Below are 26577 nucleotides of genomic sequence, written 5' to 3'. Positions count from 1 at the left end.
TAAACCTTCTTCTCCCCCCTTTCCCTCTCCTCCTCCCCCTCTCCCATCCCACCCCCTCAGCACTGTACTCGTCCGCTCAAATGTATATACCTTTATTACCCTATTTATTTTGTTTAATGAGATGTACATCACCCTGATTCTATTTAGTTGCCATTGTTTTTATGAGATGTTCTTCCCCTTGACTCTATTTATTGCCATTGTTCTTGTCTGCCTGTCTCCCCCGATTAGACTGTAAACTTGTCAAAGGGCAGGGACTGTCTCTATCTGTTGCCGACTTGTACATTCCAAGCGCTTAGTACAGTGCTCTGCACATAGTAAGCGCTCAATAAATACTATTGAATGAATGAATGGATTGAAGTGGGGAGAGGCAGGAGGCAGGGAGGTTAGCAAGGAAGCTGATGAAGTAATCAAGGCAGGACAGGATAAATGCTTGGATTATCATTGTAGCCGTTTGGATGGAGAGGAAAGGGCAGTTTTTAGCAATGCCGGGAAGGTGCAAATGACAGGATTTGGAGACAGACTGAACACGTGGGTCGAATGAGAGAAATGAGTCGAGGATAACACCAAGGTTACGGACTTGTGACACAGGGAGGGTGGTGATGCTGTCTACAGTGGTGGGAATATGAGGAGTTCTGTTTTGGACATGTTAAGTTTGAGATGTCAGAGGGACATCCAAGTACCAATGTCCTGAAGGCAGGAGGAGATACGAGACTGTAGAGAAGGAGAGAAATCAGGGGTAGAGATGTAGATTTGGGTATCTTCCATGTAGAGATGGTAGCTGAAGCCATGGGAGCAAATGAGTTCTCCAAGGGAGTGGTTGCTGATAGAGAATAGCAGGAACCCAAAACTGAACCTGGAGGGACACCTACAGTTATGGGGTGGGAGGCAGAGGAGGAGACCCAATAAAAACTAAGAATGTGTGGCCAGAGAGATAAGAGGAGAAACAGGAGAGGATGGTACTAGTGAAACCAAGGTTGGATAATATTTCCTGAGAAGGGGGTGGGTGACAGCATCGAAGGCAGCTGAGATGTTGAGAAAGATCAGGATGGAGTAGCGGCTGTTGGATTTGGCAAGAAGGAGATCATTGGGAGGGCAGTTTTGATGGAGTGAAGGGGACAGAAACCAGGTCAGATCGGGGCAAGGGGAGAACTGGAGGCAGTAGGTGAAGACAACTCACTCAAGGAGTCTGGAGAGGAATAGTAGGAGGGAGATGAGGCAATAGCTGGGGGAGCCATGGGGTCAAGGGAGGGTTTTTTTTAGGATAGGAGATATAAGTATGTCTGAAAGCAGTGGGGAAGATGTCAGTGGAGAGTGAAGAGTTGAAGGTGGCGGTCAGAGAGGGAAGAAGGGAAGGGGCAAGCATTTTGAGAAGGTGCAAAGGGATGGGGTGCGCAGGTGGAGGGGGTGGATTTTGAGAGGAGGCGGGGGATCTCCTCTTGAGATATTGTTGGGAAAGATAGGAGAGTTGAGGAAAGGGCAGGAGCAGGGAGGGACTGGAGAGGTGCAGGGGAAGTTTTAGGGAGATCACGCCTGACGGTTTCTCATGTGATATAAATAGAAATGATTCAGAAGACACGTTCTCAGATTTGACACCTGGTTAAAAAGTTGAGCCTCCGAAGGCCATTCACAGTCTCAAAGACATGGAAATTGAAATGAATCACTTTCAACTATGACTCTAAATCTAATTTTTGTGCATAGTTGTGCACAAAACTAATAGTTGTGTCTAATTCTGTGCATGCATAGTTAGAAATAAATTGTGCTAACCATTTAGTTAAGATTCGTTGAGCTTCCCAAAGGTCTAAATTAATTTGGAGAATTTCCTTTTCATTCTAGCCATGAACTTCCAGTACCAAACTGAAAGAAAAAGAAAACCTGGAAAACATCAGTTATATAATCCCCTTTTCCAAGAGAAAACTCTGTTTTTTCAAGAAAAAGAAAGCTTATATCTTTCATAAGAATGAGCTATTGATTTGGGAAATTAAACCATTTCAGTTTTTAACGGAAAAGAAGCCTTTGCCAATAGAAATGCCTAGAAGACTATGCGCATTTTCGTTCATGCTAAGAGTCTGCCCCCATGTGGAAATAAATTTCCCTCACACAAAAATTGCAGCACTTGACTGACAGAATCATTTCGAAGGAGAGTGCATCCTTTACCTTTAGCGATATGTGCAGAATGCATATCCCCCTACCCCAGTTCCCCATGGTGCAAGGCTGAGGTGCATTTGAAGTGCCCTTAAGAAAATGTAATTATTTTTTTTTTTTTTACAAATTGGCTAGACCTGTCCAGATCTCCATGTCTTACAAATGCATCATTATCAGCACATGACAACACCAACCCCACCTCAATGATTAATTAACGTGAAATGATGTATTAAGTGCACAAAGAAGCAGCGTGGCCTAGGGGATAGGGCACAGGCCTGTGAGTCAGAAGAACCTGGGTTGTAATCCTAGCTCCACCACTTGTCTGCTGTGTGACCTTGGCCAAGTCACTTCACTTCTCTAGTCCCTGTCCCGCATGGGGCTCACAGTCTTAATTCCCACTGTACAGATAACTGAGAAGTGAAGTGACTTGCCCAAGGTCACACAGCAGACAAAGAGCAGAGATGGGATTAAAACCCAGGTCCTTCTGACTCGCAGGCCCGGGCTCTATCCACTAGGCCAGACTGCTTCTCTAGCCGGGTGAGGATGATGGGGACCGCTCAGGTGCCCGAGCTATGTTCTGAGGCAACGAGCAAGGAGTGGTGGCGCCACCTTGGGTGGAGCAACAGGAGCAGAGGGCTCGCTACAGGAGCAGAGGACGCTGCAGCCCAGCCCCTCCGTACTGGCCTCGGATGGGGGTCGATGCCCCATGGGGGGCGAATCCACTCCTCCAGACGCCCACCTGCGAGAGTCCTGTAACCAGTGAAAGCAGCCCAGCCCCTGCACTGCCATGGGGTCCCTGGGACTCCTGGGTCCAACGTGCTAGCCCCGCTCCTGAGCCACGGTAGAGGGGGACTCCGAATCGAAGGTCAAAAACAAAACCCAACAGTGACCTGCTTTGAAATCAGTAAGAGTGGAACCACCACACCATCCCTTATGGTTCTACTGGGGCGGTGTTCCAGTTCACTTTCACCTCTGCTCCTATTCCTCAGAGAACTGGATTTCAGGCCTCAACCTCTTTGGCCCAGGAGCTCAGATGCTGGAGCGAGCTTGGACTACATGGCTGGCTCCTCTGTTGCTCTCCAGTCAGTTGCTGATAATGGTGATGGTATTTGTTAAGCGCTTACTATGTGCCAGGCACCATACAAAGTGCTGGGGTAGATACTGGCGCCTGGTGCTGGCGCCTCCTCCCCCTCCCATCCTTTAACTGTAGGAGTTCCTCAAGGGTCAGTTCTTGGCCCTCTTCTGTTCTCCATTTACACTCACTCCCTAGGTGAACTCATTCGCTCTCATGGCTTTGACTACCATCTCTACGCAGATGACATGCAGATCTACATCTCCGCCCCTGTCCTCTCCCCCTCCCTTCAGGCTCGCATCTCCTCCTGCCTCCGGGATGTCTCTACCTGGATGTCGGCCCACCACCTAAAACTCAACATGAGCAAGACTGAGCTCCTCATCTTCCCTCCCAAACCCGGTCCTCTCCCAGACTTCTCTATCACCGTGGATGGCACGACCGTCCTTCCTGTCTCTCAGGCCCGCAATCTCGGTGTCATCCTTGACTCGTCTCTCTCGTTCACCCCACACATCCTATCCGTTACCAAGACCTGCCGGTTTCACCTCTACAATATCGCCAAGATCCGCCCTTTCCTCTCCACCCAAACGGCTACCTTACTGTTACGGGCTCTCGTTATATCCCGGCTAGACTACTGTGTCAGCCTTCTCTCTGACCTCCCTTCCTCCTCTCTCGCCCCGCTCCAGTCTATTCTTCACTCCGCTGCCCGGCTCATCTTCCTGCAGAAACGATCTGGGCATGTCACTCCCCTTCTTAAACAACTCCAGTGGTTGCCTATCAACCTCCGCTCCAAACAAAAACTCCTCACTCTAGGCTTCAAGCCTCTCCATCACCTTGCCCCTTCCTACCTCTCCTCCCTTCTCTCTTTCTACCACCCACCCCGCACGCTCTGCTCCTCTGCCGCCCACCTCCTCACCGTCCCTCGGTCTCGCCTATCCCGCCGTCGACCCCTGGGTCACGTCCTCCCGCGGTCCTGAAACGCCCTCCCTCCTCACCTCCGCCAAACTGATTCTCTTCCCCTCTTCAAAACCCTACTTAAAACTCACCTCCTCCAAGAGGCCTTCCCAGACTGAGCTCCTCTTCTCCCTCTACTCCCTCTGCCACCCCCCCTTTACCTCTCCACAGCTAAACCCTCTTTTTCCCCTTTTCCCTCTGCTCCTCCACCTCTCCCTTCCCATCCCCACAGCACTGTACTCGTCCGCTCAACTGTATATATTTCCATTACCCTATTTATTTTGTTAATGAATTGTACATCGCCTCGATTCTATTTAGTTGCCATTGTTTTTACGAGATGTTCTTCCCCTTGACTCTATTTATTGCCATTGTTCTTGTCTGTCCGTCTCCCCCGATTAGACTGTAAGCCCGTCAAACGGCAGGGACTGTCTCTATCTGTTGCCGACTTGTTCATCCCAAGCGCTTAGTACAGTGCTCTGCACATAGTAAGCGCTCAATAAATACTATTGAATGAATGAATGAATACTAGCAAATCTAGTTGGACACAGTCCCTGTCCCACGTGGGGCTCACAGTCTCAATCCCCATTTCCTAGATGAGGTATCTGAGGTCCAGAGAAGTGACACGACTTGCCCAGCATCACAGAGCAGACAAGTGGAGAACCCGGAATTAGAACCCATGACCTTCTGACTCCCAGGCCCGGGCTCTATCCACTATGCCATGCTACGTCTCATGAGCACTCTATACTCTACATTTGTTGAGCACTCTACACTGTACTAGCTGCTCGGGAGAGTACAACAGAGTAAGTAGACATAATTCCTGCCCTCCAGGAATCTTATAATTTAGTGAGGGAGACACATTTAAATCAATTACAGATAGGGGAAACATCACAGTATAAGGCTATGTGCATACGTGCGGTGAGGTTGGGTAGAGTAACAGAGTGTTTAAGGGGTGCAGACCCAAGTGCATAGGCGACACAGAAGGGAAGGTGAATAAAGTGGGGAAGCTCACTGTGGGCAAGGAAATGTGTCTAACAACTCTGTTATCTTGTACCCTCCTAAGCGCTTAGTACGGTTCCCTGCACAAAGTAAGTGCTCAATAAATACGATCAACTGATTCTGGGTGATTATCGGTCAAGTACAGCCAAACCTTGAACAACATTCAAGATGTGTTCTCGAAAAACCACGTTAGGTAAATCACTGAATCAGTGGGAATTAAGGGGTTAGGTTCTCAAGTGCTCACATTTTGCAAAATTAAAATATACAGATTGACAAGCATTTAAGGATGGTACACACAAAGTCCAAAAGACTGGTAAGCGCTCAATAAATTCTACTCTTTGACTGATTGAATACAGTGAGGGTCCATTCTTTGGAGTTCTGCAGAAGCTGCAGAAGTAAAAGCATGTTCTGCCTTTTCAACTTTTGTGGAAAACTGGTCCACCTTCAACTCTTTCTGAATACTTCAGTGCACTTTTGAACCCCTCTCTCCATCAGAATCTTCTTCAATCATTTAAAAAAATTCATTTGCTCTCTTGAAAATTGATGCAAGACTTCTTAGTGGGGGAGAGTTCATTACTACTTCTTCATCTGTTTCAGTATCTTGCAATCATGCATCAGGGTAGTTGAATTTTGATGAGGACCTCGTTGGAAAACAATTTCTCTGAATGAGATGCAATTAACTCATTGACATCTGCATCATCCATTTCTAAATTAAGTTGCCTCCCCAGTTGAACAACTTCTTTGGTTATCTGCTCAAGGGTCTCTTCTATAGCTTGAAAATCTGAAATCTATTCGTTGTTGATTGCTTAATCTCAGCCCAAGAGGGAAGAATGCCGGGGAGGGGTGGGGGCGGGAGGATGTATTCATGTGCAGTGATTGGCTGGAACCTCATGGCGGTTGGGGTTTTACGAGGAGTAAGATGCCAAACGATATAGGGGCGTAAGTAACTTGGCATAAGGTATCATTCAATACCGGCAGTATCCCCGGATGGTATGTATTGTGGGGGTGGGCTGTAATCTGGGATATGTCTCTACATGCTAAACATGGCTGAAATGATCTTCGCTACCAATGTTCCAACAACAAGCACAGATTTCAACCCCAAATTGAAAACAGTATAAAAATAAGAAACTTCATTATTTACTTTAAGGAAGTTCATGTTCAATTATTCGTGTGAACCCTACTTATGGATTATTATTATACAGCACTGCATGCAATACAGAAAAGGGCATTTGGAGCAGGGCAGTTTTGAACTCCTGCACTGGACTGTATGACTTGGTTTAATTTTAGTTAATACAGTACAGTCCTGTAATTTGCTGAAAAGGCACCTTTATTCACAGGCAGCAGTCTGGCTCTCCAGTACCTTCTAATTTGCTGCTCCTGAGCCAGGACTCTACTATACAGTACTGGTAATTTGGCATCAAAAGAAGGCAGTGTGTGATGGTCACAGGCTGATACGGTTCTACAGAAGGAAAGCCAGTTTTGCTGGAGCTTGCCTCTAATTCTGGTTTTCCAGGACTACTTTTAGAATCAGAGCTAGTGCTAAGAAAAGAAGACCCATACTCTTCAAACCACCCCCCAAAAAAACAGGTCTCATGGTCCAACCTGCCCTCCTCTACGGTGTCGATTCTTTCTTTAAAGCCTGCATCTTCTCCGCTTCCGGTTTTTCAGGGAGTATCTGGTCTTATAGTGATGGATTACAGAATGCCTATCATCCAGAGAAGTCTGTGGCCACAAGCCTGCCCCTAAATTTCACCTCTCCAGGTTGAGTGAGGAGTGGAGCTTTCCATTTTAGTCATAAACATACCTAGAATAGAAAGCAAAAATCCCCTTAGTGATGGGGGACTTTCCAGAACCTGTATATCTTTTTCCCTCTGTGCAACCAAGCAGAAGGGAAAATACATTTAAGACCTTTTTAAAATAAAGAAGCTCTGGGATTTCTCTCCTAATAAGAACCGTAGGGCAAAAGCAACTGGACATCGCTGGAGAGTTCAGGGGTGGAGATAATGCATGGTATCACAGTCCTGTCATACCTTGCTGAATCTCATTTCTCTTCCCTCAACTACTGAGAAAAGAGGGTGGTAATAACATCCAGAGATCCAGAGCTAGCTGGAAAGCCTAGCCCAGAGAAGAAAGAGCTGGTTATGGGGTCTTCCTTGGTGTAAGACACGGATAGTTTTACTGGCCACTCCTCTTCCCACAGAACTGTTCTCTCCCCAGACAGAGACCATCAGTCTTTAGACCCCTCCTCCACTTATCCCACGCCACCACGCCCTACTTAGACTCCCTACTAAGACTCCCTACTACATCACCCCGTTTGATGGACAAATCCACACCCTCAACCCTGCCCTCTCTGCCAAATTCAACTCCCCCTGCCATAATAATAATAATAACGATAATAATAATATTTGTTAAGCCCTTACAATGGCCCAAGCATTGTACTAAACACTGGGGTAGATACAAGATGATCAGGTCCCATATGGGGCTCACAGTCTACACAGGAGGAAGAACAGGTACTGAATCTCCATTTTGGCAGATGAGGGAACTGAGGCCTAGAGAAGTGAAGTGACTTGCCCAAGGTCACGCAGCAGACAAGCGGCAGGGCTGGAATTAGAACACAGGTCCTCTGACGCCCAGGCCCGGGCTCTTTTCCAGTAGGCCATATTGTTTCTCGGTCAGTTTCTCACCACCAATCTCCAGTCTGCCCTTTCCACTCCTTGTGCTGGTGCTGCAGAAATCCAACTACTTTGAATTTACCCATATTTGTTACGATTCTATCTTCTCATTTGCTCAACATCCTTAATTCTAGTCAGTCTTAACGTGGTTTGACTTCCTTTTCCTCTCAATAAAGAGTTCTCTTAGTCCTCCTTTTCCAACCATTGCCCTGAGAGGAAAGAGCCCACTTTTCCTCATCTCCCACTCCCTTCTGCATTGCCCTAACTTGCTCCTTTTGCTCTCCCCTCCCTCCCAGCCCCACAGCGCTTATGTATCTGTAATTTTATTTATTTGTATTGATGTCTGTCTCCCCGCCCCCCAGACTGTGAGTTCCTTGTGGGCAGGGACTGTCACTGTTTACCATTGTATTGTTCTTTCCCAAGCACTTAGTACAGTGCTCTGCACACCGTAAGCATGTAATAAATACAACCGAATCAATGAATGCATCGCCTTGTCTAGCACCTCAATGAAGTTTGGAGAGGAATGGTAAGAGGGAGAAGGCTATAGCTGGAGGGAGGCCCTGACTTGCTCCCTTTCTTCTTCCCCGCTCCCAGCCCCACAGCACTTATGTACATATCTGTAATTTATTTAATGTCTGTCTCCAAGCAAACTCTACGGATACACTACCAGAATGACTGTAGATGGAGGTGGGGCATTCTGGGAGAGATGCATCCATGGAGACGCTATGGGTCGGAGAAGACACGACGACATAAGACAAGACTCAAGACTGTAAACTCCTTGCGGGCAGAGAACGTCTACCAACTTTGTTGAATTGTGCTCTCCCAAGAACTTAGCATAGTGCTCTGCACACAGGAAGCGCTCAATAAATACCACTGATTGGGAGAGTACAATACAACAATAAACAGACACATTTCCTGCCCACAACGAGCTTACAGTCTAAAGCATGGGCTTTACAGTCTAGAGGGTGCTTGGGAGAATACAACAGAATTAGTGGACACGTTCCCTGTCTGTAACAAGCTTACAGGCTATAGGGAGCTTGCAGTCTAGTGAGATTATTATTATTTTATTATTATATTTGTCAAGCACTGTTCTAAGCACTGGGATAGATATAATCACGTCAGAAACGGTCCCCATCCCACATGGGGCTCGCAGTCTAAGCAGGAAGGAGAACAAATATTCAATTCCCACAGACTGAACCCCCCTTTTCCCAGACTAAGGCCCCCTTTTCCTCAGCTCCCCCTTCCCTCCCCATCGCCCCAACTTGCTCCCTTTGCTGTATCCCCACTGCCCACCCCACAGCACTTGTGTATATATGTACATATATATAATTCTATTTATTTATATTAATGCCTGTTTACTTGTTTTGCTGTGTATATACCTACAATTTTATTTATTTATATTGATGCTATTGATGCCTGTTTACTTGTTTTGATGACTGTCTCCCCCCTTCTAGACTGTAAACCCATTGTGGGCAGGGATTGTCTCTCTTTATTGATGAACTGTACTTTCCAAGCACTTAGTACAGTGCTCTGCACATAATAAGCGCTCAATAAATTTGATTGGATGAATGAATTTTACAATTGAGGAAACCAAGGCACAGAGAAGTGCCTCGCCCAACCTCACAGAGTAAACACTTAGTCAGTATTAGAACTCGGTTCTTATGGCATTATCATCTTATATTGCCTCTGAGTGCAGTTTGGCTGAAGAGGAGGCATTACCTTCAGAAAATTGCTAAAATCCGCCCTTTCCTCTCCCTCCAAACTGTTACTACATTAATCCAAACACTTACCCTATCCTGTGCCTTGACCACTACATCGGCCTCTTTGCTGACCTCCCTGCTTCCTGTCTCCACTCCAGTCCATACTTTACACTGTTGCCCAGATCATTTTTCTATGAAAACTTTCAATCCGTGTTTCCCCACTCCTCAAGAACCTCCTTACTGGCCACCCTTATTTACCTGAAAAATTTAGCTTATACTTGAACTCTAACAACATGTTTCAAACATCAGAGATTGCTCAGAATCAAAACAGGAAGTGTGATATTAAAGGAGCAGGATTTTCCTTTTCACTTCTTTTGACTGTATACAGGACTGTGGAGAGATCAGGTCTGGATCGCTGAGCGGAAATTGGAAAACATTCCCATTGCCTTTTTTTTATGGTATTTGTTTAGCACTTACTATGTACCAGGCACTGTACTAATCACTAGAGCAGATACATGCTAATCAGGTTGGACAAAATCTATGTCCTACATGGGACTCACAGTCTTAATCCCCATTTCACAGATGAGGCCCAGAGAAGTGAAGTGATTTGCCCAAGGTCACACAACAGACAAGTGGCGGAGCTGGCATTTGAAACCCAGATCCTTCGGACTCCCAGGCCCATGCTCTATCAACTAGGCCATGCTGCTTCTCCATACTTCATATTTCAATACTTCACTAATGAAAGACTGAAAAGAATGTGGTAGAAACTAGAGCTATGGAAAAAAATATCAGTAGTCTGTTCATAAAAAAATAACTTTGGAACCCAACTGGGTAAGCAGTTTCTTTGGCTGAAGTTAAGCTTTTAGGCTATGGGCTCTATAAATGGCAGCCACATGAACTACCTCAAGACATAGCTGTATTTCAAAATATTCAGTAGCTGGATTTATTATGGTTCAAGGATTTTATGGGACCATATCTGTATATTTGCTTATGGAAATTCTCAAATATTTGTCGATTGAAAAACATTACTCCAGTATAATATTAAAATTCTGTTTCCAAAGGTAATGTTTATGTTGGCAGAGTCTAGTCAAGGAAAAATGTTCACACTCGTATTGGAAGCAGGACTGTAGTCAAAGGGGGTTGAAAGAAGACTAGAAAACTTGTTCAGGAGCTCTGTCATAGAATCTTCATTTTCCAGGGTCTAGATGGGCTACATTACACAGAATCCTCCAAGAGATACAAGTGTTTTAGGAAGGTTCCATTAGGTTGTGAGCTCCTCAAGGACAGGATCCGTGTTTTTTATTCATTCATTCATTCAATAGTATTTATTGTGCCCTTACTATAATAATAATAATGTTGGTGTTTGTTAAGCGCTTACTATGTGCCGAGCACCATTCTAAGCGCTGGGGTAGACAAAGGGGAATCAGGTTGTCCCACGTGGGGCTCACAGTCTTCATCCCCATTTGACAGATGAGGGAACTGAGGCACCGAGAAGTGAAGTGACTTGCCCAAAGTCACACAGCTGACGAGTGGCCGAGCCGGGATTTGAACCCATGACCTCTGACTCCAAAGCCCGTGCTCTTTCCACTGAGCCACGCTGCTTCTCTATGTGCAGAGCACTGTACTAAGCACTTGGAATGTACAAATTGGTAACAGAGACAACCCCTGCCCTCTGACGGGTTTACAGTCTAATCGGGGGAGACGGACAGACAAGAACAATAGCAAATAAATAGAATCAAGGTGCTGTACATCTCATTAACAAAATAAATAGGGTAATGAAGTTGAGCAGACGAGTACAGTGCTGAGGGGATGGGAAGGGAGAGGGGGAGGAGCAGAGGGAAATGGGGGGAAAAGAGGGTTTAGCTGCGGAGAGGAGAGGTGGGGGGGGGTAGAGGGAGCAGAGGGAAAAGGGGAAGCTCAGTCTGGGAAGGCCTCTTGGAGGAGGTGAGCTTTAAGTAGGGTTTTGAATAGGGGAAGAGAATTAGTTTGGCGGAGGTGAGGAGGGAGGGCGTTCCAGGACTGCGGGAGGACATGGCCCAGGGGTCGACGGTGGGATAGGCAAGAACGGGGGACGGTGAGGAGGTGGGCAGCAGAGGAGCGGAGTGTGTGGGGTGGGCAGTGGAAAGAGATAAGGGAGGAGAGGTAGGAAGGGGCAAGGTGATGGAGAGCCTTGAAGCCTAGAGTGAGGAGTTTTTGTTTGGAGCAGAGGTTGATAGGCAGCCACTGGAGGTTTTTAAGAAGGAGAGTGACATGCCCAGAGCGTTTCTGCAGGAAGATGAGCCGGGCAGCGGAGTGAAGAATAGACTGGAGCAGGGAGAGAGTGGAGGAAGGGAGATCAGAGAGCAGGCTGACACAGTAATCTAGCCGGGATATTACGAGAGCCCATATCAGTAAGATAGCCGTTTGGGTGGAGAGGAAAGGGCGGATCTTGGCGATATTATAAAGGTGAGACCGACAGGTTTTAGTGACGGATTGGATGTGTGGGGTGAACGAGAGAGCCGAGTCAAAGATGACACCGAGGTTGCGGGCCCGAGAGATGGGAAGGATGATCATACCATCCACAGTGATAGGGAAGTCAGGGAGAGGACAGGGCTTGGGAGGGAAGATGAGGAGCTCAGTTTTGGTCATGTTGAGTTTTAGGTGGCGGGCAGACATCCAGGTAGAGACGTCTTGGAGGCAGGAGGAGATACGAGCCTGAAGGGAGGGGGAGAGGACAGGGGCAGAGAGGTAGATCTGTGTGTCATCTGCATAGAGATGATTGTTGAAGCGGTGAGAGCGAATGAGTTCACCGAGGGAGTGAGTGTAGATGGAGAACAGAAGAGGGCCAAGAACTGACCCTTGGGGAACCCCAACAGTTAGAGGATGGGAGGGGGAGGAGGAGCCTGAGAAGGAGACCGAAAATGACCGGCTAGAGAGATAAGAGGAGAACCAGGAGAGGACGGAGCCCGTGAAGCCAAGGTGAGATAAGGTATGGAGGAGAAGGGGATGGTCGACAGTGTCAAAGGCAGCTGAGAGGTCGAGAAGGATTAGAATAGAGTAGGAGCCATTGGATTTGGCAAGAAGGAGGTCATGGGTGACCTTAGAGAGAGCAGTCTCGGTAGAGTGGAGGGGACGGAAGCCAGATTGGAGGGGGTGCAGGAGAGAATGGGAGTTAAGGAATTCTAAGCAGCGAGTGTAGACGACTCGTTCTAGGATCTTGGAAAGGAAGGGTAGTCAGGAGATAGGGCGATAACTGGAAGGGGAAGTGGGGTTGAGAGAGGGTTTTTGTAGGATGGGGGAGACATGGGCATGTTTGAAGGCAGAGGGGAAGAAGCCATTGGAGAGTGAGTGGTTAACGATAAAAGTTAAGGAGGGGAGGAGGGCAGGGGCGATGGTTTTTATAAGGTGAGCGGGAATGGGGTCCGAGGCACAGGTGGAGCAGGTGGCACTTGCGAGGAGGGAGGAGATCTCTTCTGAGGATACTGCAGGGAAGGATGGGAAAGTAGGGGAGAGGGTTGGGGGGAGGCAAGAGGTGGAGGGGTGACTTTGGGGAGCTCAGACCTGATTGTGTTAATTTTTGTGATGAAGTAGGTGGCCAGATCATTGGGGGTGAGGGATGGGGAAGGGCGAGGAACAGGGGGCCTAAGGCTTTTACTTGTATAGTGGCTTCCCTGACAAACACTTACTCACCTGCGGGGCTATTGCAATGCTCTGGCACTCCGCTGCGTTCACTTTGGTTATTAAGAATTGTGGTATTTGTTAAGTGCCTACTATGTGCCAGGCACTGAACTAAGTGCTGGGGTGGATGCAAGCAAATTGGGTTGAACAGAGGGTTCTAATCCCACCTCTGCCGTGTATCTGCTCTGTGACCTTGGGCAAGGCACTCACTTCTTTCTGCCCTTACTGTTCTGATCTGTAAAATGGAGCTTCAGTACATGGGTATAGTAATGAAGCTTCCTAAAACACTTGTATCTTCCTCCTACTTAGACTATGGCCCCATGTGGGACCTGATTATCTTGTATGAACCCCAGCCCTTAGTACAGTGCTTGGCACATAGTAAATGCCTAATAAACACCACAATTATGATGATCAGAGACACCATTATCACTTCATTGTAGCACCTCTCTATTGCAATCTAGTGTTGTACCTGGGGAAGTAGCATGGCGTAGTGGATAGAGCTCAGGCCTGGGAGTCAGGTGGTCATGGGTTCTAATCCCAGCTCCGCATGACTGCTTTGTGGCCTTGGACAAGTCACTTCACTTCTCTGTGCCTCAGTTACCTCATCTGTAAAATGGGGATTAAGACTGTGAGCCCCGTATGGGACAGGGACTATGTCCAACTCCATTTGCTTGTATCTACTCCAGTGCTTAGTACAGTGTCTGGCACATAGTAAGTGCTTAAGAAATACCACAATTATTATTATTACCTAGCGAGGGCAGAGACTGAGGTTTACTGCGTGGAAAGAGGTAATGGTAAACTACTTTCGTATTTTTACCAAGAAAACTCTATGGATACACTACCAGAACGATTGCAGATGGAGAGTGGGGCGTTCTGGGACAGATGTGTCCGTGGCATCGCTATGGGTTGGACACAACTTGACAGCATAAGACAACAACAACAACAACAACAAGCATCTAGTATAGTGCTTTGCATACAATAGTTTGGTAATAAAAATACTAACGAATGAAGAGGATGACATCTGTCAACAAGCTGGGCCGAGCTTTGAAATTCAGCCGAGAAGAGGGATATACATTTGCTGCTGCACTTTTTTAAAAATCTCACTCCACTTACTGATCTCTCTGAAGTTATTAAGCGAAAAGCAAATTGTTAAATCTTAAGGAAGGAGTAAAAGAGTATAATAACTTCAGACACAGTGGCACTGGCATGTAAAGACCACAGGAATCAGGATTTTCCATTTAAAATTTGGAGAGGAGTTGCACTGTTCTCTAAGTTTGAGATTTCTAATTTTGGTGGAAGAGATACACTGTCACTTTTCAGATGCTGTGCTGACCTTATATTTCTGCTATTTAAGTTGGTGTGGTGATGACGATAAATATTTTAGGAAATGGTACACTTCTGATGCTGAACTTTTTGAAAGATGGGTTAATGATATTTTCTGATCTCGATTCTTGGGAGGAAAGGGCATTTAAAAGAATTAAGGAAAATTCCTGGCCCAGAAATTAGCTGTGTTTGATTAGAAATGTCAAACACCTAGTGAAGTTAATTGAAGGCGTAACACGGAGCAGAACTAGGTCCTTTAATATAATATTAATTAAAAAAACACAATATCTAAAAGGCAGAGTCCCATTTCTGAGAGGGCAAAGCACCAAATATTACTTTCCAGTAATGTACGAAAAATCAAAGTACATCAAAGAAAAGAAGACTAGATTTTCAGCCCTGAATAAATGTTGACAAACATTCCCATGCTTTAGAAGACAATTCTTTCCAAAACTGCCTTTTATGAAAATCGAGTATCCTTACCGGGAGAAAGAGTCGTTGTGCAGCACAGGGTTTGAATAATTTCTTCCATTCCTGGGCATTTCCCACTGAAAAAGTGATGGGATAGATATTGTGTTCAAACTTCTTTGTGTATGAAGAAGGCCACTGCCGTAACTGAAAAATATAGGGAGGAATGAGAGGAAGTTAAGAAATACTGAACTTTCCAGTGATGGCCCCCTTCTAGACTGTGAGCCCCTTGTTGGGTAGGGATTGTCTCTATTTGTTGCCGAACTGTATTTTCCAAGAGTTTAGAACAGTGCTCTGCACAAAGTAAGCGCTCAGTAAATAGAGTTGAATGAATGAATGAAATGAACGCAATGATCTCTATGGTCAACCTTCATCATCATCAATTACTGTACTGTTTTGAAACTGAGACAACTATAGATTAAAATGCCCAAAATTTGACACTTGCAAAAGGAAAACGTACTTTTGCATAGCAAAAAAATGCTCAAAATTTGTCAATACTGACATTCTGTAGACTCCAAGTTCGTTTTTTAATGGTATTTGTTATGCGCTTACTATGTGCCAGGCAGGCACTGAAGCAGCGTGGCTCGGAGAAGCAGCGTGGCTCAGTGGAAAGAGCACGGGCTTTAGAGTCAGGGCTCATGAGTTCGAATCCCAGCTCTGCCACTTGTCAGCTGTGTGACTGTGGGCAAGTCACTTAACTTCTCTGTGCCTCAGTTCCCTCATCTGTAAAATGGGGATTAAGACTGTGAGCCCCACGTGGGACAACCTGATTCCCCTATGTCTACCCCAGCGCTTAGAACAGTGCTCGGCACATAGTAAGCGCTTAACAAATACCAACATTATTATTATTATCACTGTACTAAGCGCTCGGGTAGATACAAGGTAATCAGGTTAAACACAGTCCATGTCTCACATGGGGTTCACAGTCTTAATCCCCATACTACAGATGAGATAACTGAGGTATGGAGAAGTCAAGAGACTTGCCCAAGGTCACACAGCTGATAAGTGGCAGAAACGGGATCAGAACCCAGGTCCTTCTGACTCCCGGGCCTGTTTACTTTCCACTAGACCATTCTGCTTCTTACTGTTAGAGAGGGAACTTGTCTACCAACTCTGTTGTATTGTACTCCCCCAAGTACAGGTTTCTGAACACTCTAAGTGCTCAACAGATACCACTGCTCGATCATTTTATTTATTTATTTATTTATTTATTTATTTATTTATTCATTCATTCATTCATTCATTCATTCATTCATTCAATCGTATTTCTTGAGCACTTACTGTGTGCAAAACACCATATTAAGTGCTTGGGAGAGTACAGTGCAACAACAGACACATTCTCTGCACACAACAAGCTCACAAGTTTAGAAAGGGAGACAGACATTACTATAAATAAATAAATAAATTGCCAATACATACATATGTGCCATGGGGATGGGAGGGAGGATGAATGAAAGGAGCAAGTCAGGGTGAGGCAGAAGGGAGTGGGAGATTATTTTATGAATGCTATAAATCATTATGAATACAATATGCTAAATCGAATCCAGTCAATCACTTGCAGAGCCTTCTCGCTTCCACCGAACCCTACACCAGTTCTTCACCATTACCATCACATTGGGGGTGGGAAAGATGGGAGGTACAGGGACACGTTCATCCTCAAATGCTAACACACCCAAAGTTGCTCTCCAATTTAAACATCAGGTAAGCTTATCTCCTAGAAATAAAGAATTGTGAAGTCATCCCAGAGTTAGAGTCACTTGGACACCGACAAAAAAAACCAACAAAAATGATTCTGGAAATCCATGCTACTCTTTGCAGATGAACCAGGAATCCTAAAAAGTCAGCAAAATCAGCTCCATCTTTAAAGAGCCAGTTTTCCTCTGAGAGAGATGGGTGCAACCTTATATTTTCAATTATCTGCACAATAGCATTAATCTATCAGTGTTTCATCTAATAATGATAACAATAATAATAATGATGTTGGTATTTGTTAAGCACTTACTATGTGCCAAGTACTGTTCTAAGCTCTGAGGTAGATACAAGGTAATCAGGTTGTCCCACGTGGGGCTCACAGTCTTCATCCCCATTTTCCAGAAGAGGTAACTGAGGCCCAGAGAAGTTAATTGACTTGCCCAAGGTCACACAACTGACAAGTGAAGGAGTGGGATTAGAACCCACGACTTCTGACTCCCAAGCCTGTGCTCTTTCCACTAAGCCATGCAGCCTCTCAGCCACACTGCTTCTTGAGCACTTACTGTGTGCAGAGCACTGTACTAGGTGCTTGGGAGAGTACAGTGCGACAGAGTTGGTAGACACATTCCCTGCCCACAACAAAGAACTTACAGTTTAGAGGGGGAGACGGGCAATAATATAAATAAATTGGGGTTACGTGCATTAGTCGCTCCTATGAATCAACGCCTTATCACGGCAGGAGAGTCTGCATATGCCAATAAAGTTTAGAGCTGTGCCACTGAGAGATATTCTCTTGCCAGGGTTACCCATAATGGAAAGGACTAAGCCGAAGTGGCAGACAAAGTTGACGCACCTGTGCTGGGCAGCAGCAGGATGGGAAAGAGTCAAAGTGATGATCAAGTGATCATAATGTTGATCAAAGACAATGGCAGAGATTTAAATTTTTACTGAGTGGAAGAAGGCAGGGTAAACCACTTTCGTACTCTTTTCCAAGAATACTTTATGGATACACGTACCAGAACAATTGTCGAAGAGCGAAGATAGGACGTTTTGGAGAAAATGCATCCATAGAGTCGCTATGGATCGGAAACGACTCAATGGCATTTGACGATGAGGAGGATGATGATGTGCATACGTGCTCTGGGGCTGAAGGTGGCATGAATATCAAGTGCTTAAAGGGTACACAACCAAGTGCATAGGTGACGCAAAATGGAGGGGGAGTAGGAGAAATAAGGACTTAGTCAGGGAAGGCCTCTTGGAGGAGGTGGGATTTTAGTAAGGCTCTGACTTCATTCATTCAATCACATTTATTGAGCGCTTACTGTGCACAAAGCACTATACTAAGCGCTTAGGAGAGCATGATACAACAATAAACAGAAACATTCCCTGAAGTTGGCAAGAGTGGTGGACTGTCAGATATGAAGGGGGAGGGAATCCCTGAAAGTGTGCTGCAACTTCTTTAGGTGATGATTTTAAGGTGACTCTGTGAGCTCATCCTCTAGTCAGTAGATGACAAAACTAGTAAGGGATCTGAAACTCAGTTTTGAGGTACCTCTAGACTTCAAGCTGGTCGTGGATAGGAACTTTGTCTACTGACTCTGTTGTGTTGTATTCTCCCGAGTGCTTAGTACAGTGCTCTGAACCTGGCAAGCGCTCAATAAATACTGGTGATTGACTACAGAGTTGAAAGTGGCTGGGGGAGGGGGGATGGCATATTTCATCTTGCTTACAGAGCAATACAATATTCATGTTTTCTTGGGGCATTCTTGGTGCCTTCTGGATCTATACTTATATTTATATTGGTGTCTTTACTTGTTTAGATGTGTGTATATGTACAATTCTATTTATTTATATTGATGCTTGTGGACTTGTTCTGATGTCTATCTCCCCTCTTCTAGACTGTAAGCCCAGTGTGGGCAGGGATTGTCTTTCTGTATTGCTCCACTGTACTTTCCAAGTGCTTAGTACAGTTTCTGCACACAGTAAGAGCTCAATAAATATGATTGAATGAATGAATATGCAGTGTTCTATGCATCTTTCAGAACTTCACATATCATTCATTCAATGGTATTTATTGAGCGCTTACTATGTGCAGAGCACTGTACTAAGCGCTTGGGATGAACAAGTCGGCAACAGATAGAGACAGTCCCTGCCGTTTGACGGGAAAGACAACTTAAAACTCACAATCTAAAAGGCAAATGCTACCTGGTGTTGAGCTCTCTAACAGTTACTAAGAGAATTTACAATCTAATGGAGAGGTAACTAACACATCTATTAACCCACATATTCGATCTGTCACTAAATCTTGTCAGATGAACCTTCACAACATTGCTAAAATCTCCCTTTTCCTCTCCATCCAAACAGCTACCACATTAATCCAAGCACTTTTCCTAACCGACCTTGATTACTGTATCAGCCTCCTTGCTGACCTCCCTTGCCTCCTGTCTCTCCCCACTCCAGTCCATACTTCACTCTGCCGCCTGGATCATTTTTCTATAGAAACATTCAGTCCATGTTTCCCCACTCCTCAAGAACCTCCAGTGGTTGCCACTGGCTTTAAGGACTCAATTGCCTTTGCCCCCTCCTACCTTCCCTCGCTGCTCTCCTACTATAACGCAGACCGCACACTTCGCTCCTCTGATGCCAACCTATTCACCATACCTCGATCTAGTCTATCTCGCCGCCGACCCCTTGCCCACATCCTGCCTCTGGTCTGGAATGCCCACCCCCTTCATATCCGACAGACCATTCCTCTCCCCACCTTCAAAAGCCTTATTAAAATCCCATCTCCTTCAAGAGGCCTTCCCGAACTAAGCCCTCATTTCCTCTACTCCCTCTCCCTTCTGTGTCATCTTGGATTATGTTGTCAGCCTCACAGCCCTTATGTACATCTCCATAATTTATTTACATTAATGTCTGTCTCCACCTTCGGACTAGAAGCACATTGTGGGCAAGGAACATGTCTACCAACTGTTATATTGTGTTCTCCCAAGTGCTTAGTACAGTGTTCTGTGCACAGTAAGCGCTCAATTAATACGACTGATTGACTGATCTACCTGGAAAGATATAACTCCCATTTCATGTCTGTATGTGGGTGGGGGCTTATATGTGTGCCTCTGTGTATAAGTGGGTGGGCTTACGTGTGGGGGTGTGTAAAATCAGTAGGTGGATCGGTAGGTGTATGCACCTGCATGTTAATGGTTGTGTCTGTGTGGATGGGTGAGTGTGTTGTCTGTTTGTCGGTGCAGTTGCTCTTCTCCACATCTTCCTAACTCTGGTGCGGCAGGGCAATTCTGCTAACACACACATTGTTCATGGAGATATTCACAAATGAAAGTTGGCATTGATAAGAATAACAACAATTGTGGTATTCGTTAAGCACCTATGTGCCAAGTACTGTACTAAGCTCTGTGTAGATCAAAGAGAATCAGGACACAATTCTACAGGAGCAACACTGCCTAGTGGATGGAGCACCGGTCTGGGAGTCAGAGGACTTGGGTTCTAACCCTGGCTCTGCCACTTGCCTTCTATGTGACCTTGGGCAAAACACTTTGCTTCTCCATCCCTCAGTTTTCTCAGCTGTAAAATGGGGATGAAAGCTGTGAGCCCCATGTGGAACAGGGACTGTCTCTGTCCTACCTTGCACCTACACCAGCATTTTGAACAGTGCTTGACACATAGTAAGCACTTACCCAATACAATACTATTACTACTTGTAAGAAAAAATAATGTCATTTTTCCTTAGTAAATTCTAATTCTGCACAGACTGTTTTGTTTTTTATCCAATCTGAGCTTTTCAGATAGATACAATTTTCAGAAATTCACCTTGTTATCAAACTCAGGCTTTAGCGAATCCTCGGCAAAGATGTGAAATCGAACCTTCCCATAGCTAAAGAGCACGACGGATTTTAGCATATTAAGTGTCTCTTCCAAGCGATCTCCACATGCCACAACGGCCAGATGCATCCACTGCTCAGCAGGCGCTGCTCTGAAATGTTGCTGCTTCCCGGGTTTCCTGCAAACAAAATACAACCAGCAGAGTCCCATGAAACATTCACACGATTTTTGCGTCTGCTGTTTCTCCCAGTTTTGCCTTGGAGTCCCCCCCACCCTTCCTTCCCGCTTTCATGTTTATGACTCATTTCCCCAAAATCTCCTATTCTTGTTCCCTTCCCTTGCTGCTTCCATCTCTCATCGTCCCCTCTCGCTTCCTGTTTCCCATTTTCTCCAGTACTGTTTTCTCCTCCTATTATCTCCCCCCCCCCCCACCATCCTTCCCCTTCCCTTTGCTCTCCTCTCTGTCCTTCCCCTTTCCCTTTAACTTCCTATTTCCCTTCTTCTCCTTGATCTTTCCCTCTTAGTCCCATTTGAGCTCTCTTCCTTCCTTCTCTGCCTGGATTCCTGTCTTCTCTCATTCCCTCTAGACTGTCAGCTCGTTATGGGCAGGGAATGTGTCTGTTTATTGTTCTATTGTACTCTCCCAAGCGCTTAGTATCATGCTTTGCACACAGTGAGCGCTTAATAAATATGACTGATTGAATTAATTCCCTTTCCTCTCTCTTCTCTTTCCCTCGCCTTTCAAACTCACTCATCTCTGCCCCCCTACTTCTTTTTCTTTCCGATTCTACAATGGCAGCCCAAAAATGAAACATAAGGAAGCAGCATGAGAATAAAAATCTTCTCTGTTCTGCTCAGAGCGTGAGCAGATTTTAGTAGGTTTTTCCCTTTCTAGGGCTCATGGCCCTGATCCCAGATGGGGAACTAATACCCCTCACATACCAAGATCAGGCAGGGACTGCTGTCTCTGTGGCACATAGTGGATTTTTAAGTAAATCTTGCCACAAGGGGTCACGTCACACCACTAGGAAAACAAATACCTACTAAGGACTTTCCTGGCTTCCTTATAGCACCCATTAGTAGAGCATGACAAAAAAAAAAGTCAACAAAATGTATTGATCTAAAGATGAGGGCTTCAATTTTTTTCCTTACAAATTTTCCCTGTTGCTTCCACCTCTTCTTCCCTCTTCTCAGCCTTCCCCGATTAATTCCCAACACCAAAGTCATGTCAAATCAACATTCACTCTTAGCACTTGTGTATTTATGCTCATCCTCAGTCCTTATGCAAAACTGTACAGTCAAAACTGTAGAGTCAACTGTGCAATTAATTATTTATTCAGCTACTTCATCCTGATATAGTCCAATTACCATCTGCTGTTTCAGCCGTGTTCCCCCTCCTGCTCCCTCTTTTAGCAAATAATTTATGTCTGCCTGTCTTCCCCAATTATATTATAGGTCCCCTTAGGGACTGGGGCCATGTTGCCTCACTGACATCCTGGCCTCCTATCCCTCCCCACTCTAATCCACATTTCTCTCTGCTGCACAAATCATTTATTGACAAAGTCATTCAGTTCAGGTCTCCCTACTCTTCGAGAACTTCCAATGGCTGCCCATCCACCTCCGTGTCAAACAAACTCCTTAACTTTGGCTTTAAAGCACTCAATCAGCTCGACTCATGCTACCTCCCCTCACTAATCTCCTTCTTAGCCCAGGCCACACACTCCGCTCCTCTTGTGCCAGCTTACTCGCCGTGCCCCGATCTTGTCTATCTCGCCGCCGACCCCTTTCCTGCATCCTCCTCCTAACCTGGAACTCACTTCCCCCTCTATACACGCCAGAGTGCCACTCTCTCCACCTTCAAAGCATTACTATGGTCCCACCTCCTCCAAGAGGCCTTCCCCAATTAAGCCCTCTTTTCCCCAGCTCGGTCTTCCTTCTGCATTGTCTATGCACTTCAATCTGAGACCTTTCAACATTTGATATTTTCCCACCCCCATGCCCATAGCACTTATGTGCATATCTTTAAATTATATATTAGAAATTATTTATTTATTCATATTAACATCTGTCTCTCCATCTAGACTATGAGCAAGGAACATGCCTGCAAATTCTGTTGTACTGCACTCTCCCAAGTGCTTAATACAGTGCTCTGCACATGGTAAGCGCTCAATAAATACCATCGATTGATTGATGTCTTTTTGCTTCTGAGGTACCCTCCCAAGCGCTTAGTACAGCACTTTTCATGCCACAGACGTTCAATAAATACCATCAAATTGGTTGCTATTTTCCTGCTCTGCATCGCCCTTGGTGGGCACGTTTAGCTATTTGCAACTATCCAGAGCTGAAGACCAAGATCACTCTGGGTATTAATGATACAGATGGTGATATTGCTAAGCCCGTGAAAGTCAACAAAAAGATTAAGTCATTTAAAATATAACTGTTCTTCCTGTTTACATCACAGTACAATTTTAGACTCACGTTTAAACTCTGGTAATAGCAGGATGAGTCACTGTTTGGATCACTAATGGTGAACCAGACTTTTGTGTCTGCAATAAGGGAGGGGTACCTAATGACTCCTGGATGTAAATTCAATATATTCGGAAAATTAACAGCTAATCTCAAACAAATGGTTATCTTCACTTCATTTTTATGAGTTCCAAATCTATCAATGCCAAGAAAATTAGATTTATGCATAGCTAGACAAGAAGAAAATGGATCACAATTCTTCCTTTCAATATACTCCCACTTAAAATAGGTAAAATTCATGTTAACCCATTCAGATTTTTTTAAAAATAGAGAGGAATGTGTGACCACTACGCAAACAAGAAATGTTTAAGACAGAGAGAACATGGAGGAGGAATAATAATGTTATGAGCTGGCTTCTAAAGATGGCAAAATTCTTAGTGAATACAAATTTAATAACAATCAAATCTCACTGCATCTCTGTGAGGAGCCATCGAATTAATATCAGAGGGGAAGAGAGTAAGCATGGAGAAGTGAGATGATGATGATAATAATAATATTAATAATACTGGTATTTGTTAAGCACTTACTATGTACAAGGCACTGTACTAAGCCCTGGGGTAGATGTAAGATAATTGCATTGGAGACTGTCCCTGTCCCACACAGGGCTCCCAGTCTTAATCCCCATTTTACAGATGAGGGAACTGAGGCACAGAGAACTGAAGTGACTTGCCCAAGGTCAGACAGAAGAAAAGTGGCAGTATTAGAACCCAGGTCCTCTGACTCCCAGGACTGGGCTTTTATATGCAGCACAGAAATTAGCAACACAAATCCAAGAGTCCTGCTTCCTAAAATCCCAGATTCATCATCCTCTCCTTTTAAAACAACCTATATTCCAATCATAGAAGAGCCTTGCCACAAATGAACATATAACGATATTTTCCAGAGACTCGGACAGCTGTAACCGAAATTATCACAAAAGATGGGAAGAAGAGGAAAACTTTATCTGGATTCTAGCGTCTTTCTAAAAAACGTTTTAGTATAGTGTCAACACACTGGTGCTATATACTTATCTCCCCTTAGAAGGAGTTGAAGTTTAACCTGTACAGATTGGAAAATTTTGCAATCTGTTCATCTCCCACCAAATTTTGGCATATGGGGTTCATGTATGCATACCTTGCTGGAAAACTCAGGTAACTTGTTGAGCTCAGAAGAAGAAATTTACCTTAATCCTGTTTCTTTTGTAACTCCATGAAAATTGTGTTTAGAGTCTAGCAGAGCATCACATGCATAGAGGTAGCGAATAAATAGTATTGGCAATGGCCGCTTGTCATGTTCTTCAGTATTCAAAGTCAGTTACAGTTCTCTCCATTTTTCACTGTCACTCCTACTTTCAGTTATTTTTCCTATTAAATCGATCTATCCATCAATGGTACTTATTGAATGCTTATCATGGGCAGAGCCCTGTACTAAGCATTTGGGAGAGTACGACACAACACAGGCAGTAGACCCGATCCCTGTCTATAAGAGATTACAGTATAGAAGCTTTTTAAAGGCTCCCCCTAGCCACAACCAAAAATCAAAACAAAAATGTGGGCGTGCAAGTGTGTGTGTGTGTGTGTGTGTATGCGTGTATAGGAAGGGATGGGCCAGAATTTAGCCTTGTTGGGTTTCTGCTTCTTTGCTATGATTAGGGTTGCTTCAGCTAATAGGCGAAGTGAGCAATTACCTAGACCCACTTCCCCAAGGCCCCTCAATCAGTCAACTGATCAATCCAATCATATGTATTGAGCCCTTACCTTACCGTACTAAGCGCTTGGGAGAACACACTATATAAAAGAGTTGGTAGACATGTTGCCTGCCCACAGTGAGCTTACTTACGAGTCTAGACGGGGAGACAGGCATTAATATAAATAAATACATTACGAATATGTACCTAAGTGGTGTGGGGCTGAGGGAGGGCTGAATAAAGGGAGCAAATCCAAATACAAGGGCGACACTGAAGGGAGTGGGAGAAGAGAAAATGAGGGCCTAGTAGGGGAAGGCCACTTGAAGGGAACCTCCTTAGGGAAGGCCACTATCAAAACGGATCCAGTGTTCCCACTACTACTAATAGCGGTATTTGTTAAGCACTTATGTGCTGCACTAAGTGCTGAGGTAGATACAAGTGAATCAGATTGGACACTGTCCATGTCCCACAGGGGGCTCACAGTCTTATTTCCCATTTTACAAATGAGGCAACCGAGGCTCAGAGTAGTGAAGCAAGTTGCCCAAGCTCACATGGCAGGCAAGTGGCGGAGCCAGGATTAGAAGCTAAATCCTTCCGCCTCCCAGGGCAGTGCTCTATCCACCAGGCCACGTTGCTTCTCGACCAACTATCCTTCCCAAGCAACTACCAACTATTACCACCACCACTCCCTCCCCTCACATCCCAATGCCGCCCCCCGCCCCAAAATCCTGCCGACCCCACAACCCACTCTTACCTCCACTGAGATATTTTCCTGGAAAATAAAGGAAAGGTAAGAGAGAGCAGACTGTGTCCAAGAAGGCTTCTCAGAATTCCACTTCCCAATGCTTCATCAGAACTATAAACAACTGGCTAGGGCTTATCTCCCCCTCTATTCTATTCAATTGTATTTATTGAGCACTTACTATGTGCAGAGCACTGTACTAAGCGCTTGGAATGTACAATTCGGCAACAGATAGAGATTCGGCAACAGATAGAGACTCTAGACTGTAAGCTCCTTATGGGAAGGGAATGTGTCCGTTTATTGTTATATTATACTCTCCCAAGCACTTAGTAGAGTGCTCTGCACACAATAAGTGCTCAATAAATATGATTTAATGAATGAGTGAATGAATAATTATGTTACTAGACAACAATCTGGCAATCTGGTGGTGCAAGATGGGGGGAGGGTAGTGCAAATTGCATTCTCCCAAGTGTTCTGTACAGTGCTTTTCACACATTAGGGGCTCAGTAAATACCATTGACTGTAAAATAATAATAACGAAGGCATTTGTTAAGCACTTACTATGTGCCAAGTACTGTTGTAAGTGCTGATGGGGATGATATCTGCTCACTATAGCTATTAGACTGTGAACCCTATGTCGGACAAGAACTTTATCTAATCTGTTTAACCTGTATCTATCTCAGCATTTAGCACAGTGCTTTGGCACAGAGCAAGCACTTGATGAACACCACTACGATTATGATGATTCAGATGACTACAAAGCAGTAACTGCTGCTCTGTTCTATACATTGGGCTGAGGTTGCTCTAAAGAATACCTCTAAGAGAAGCAGTGTTAGTTTAAAGAATACCTTTCATTCATTCATTCAATAGTATTTATTGAGCGCTTACTATGTGCAGAGCACTGTACTAAGCGCTTGGGATGAACAAGTCGGCAACAGATAGAGACAGTCCCTGCCGTTTGACGGGCTTACAGTCTAATCGGGGGAGACGGACAGACAAGAACGATGGCAATAAATAGAGTCAAGGGGAAGAACATCTCGTAAAAACCGATGGCAACTAAATAGAATCGAGGCGATGTACAATTCATTAACAAAATAAATAGGGTAACGAAAATATATACAGTTGAGCGGACGAGT

The 26577-nt window shown here is 44.9% G+C and overlaps 1 protein-coding gene across 1 annotated transcript in view; it reads right to left on the bottom strand.

The window, feature by feature from the left end:
- The window catches only part of GXYLT2 (glucoside xylosyltransferase 2), a 78319-nt gene that overhangs the window by 27907 nt on the left and 23835 nt on the right, over positions 1-26577 (bottom strand). Inside the window, exons 2-3 of the mRNA XM_029052211.1 lie at positions 20496-20685; positions 14994-15125 (exon numbers count right to left, since the gene is read on the bottom strand). Coding sequence (XP_028908044.1) covers positions 14994-15125; positions 20496-20685 — 322 coding nt within the window. The remainder of the gene's footprint in view (positions 1-14993; positions 15126-20495; positions 20686-26577) is intronic.

Source organism: Ornithorhynchus anatinus, chromosome X1, assembly GCF_004115215.2.
Source record: "Ornithorhynchus anatinus isolate Pmale09 chromosome X1, mOrnAna1.pri.v4, whole genome shotgun sequence".
In the NCBI taxonomy this organism is placed as follows: Eukaryota; Metazoa; Chordata; class Mammalia; order Monotremata; family Ornithorhynchidae; genus Ornithorhynchus; species Ornithorhynchus anatinus.
The sequence above is the reverse complement of the archived record's forward strand: the minus strand, read 5'-3'. Positions and strand labels throughout refer to the sequence as shown.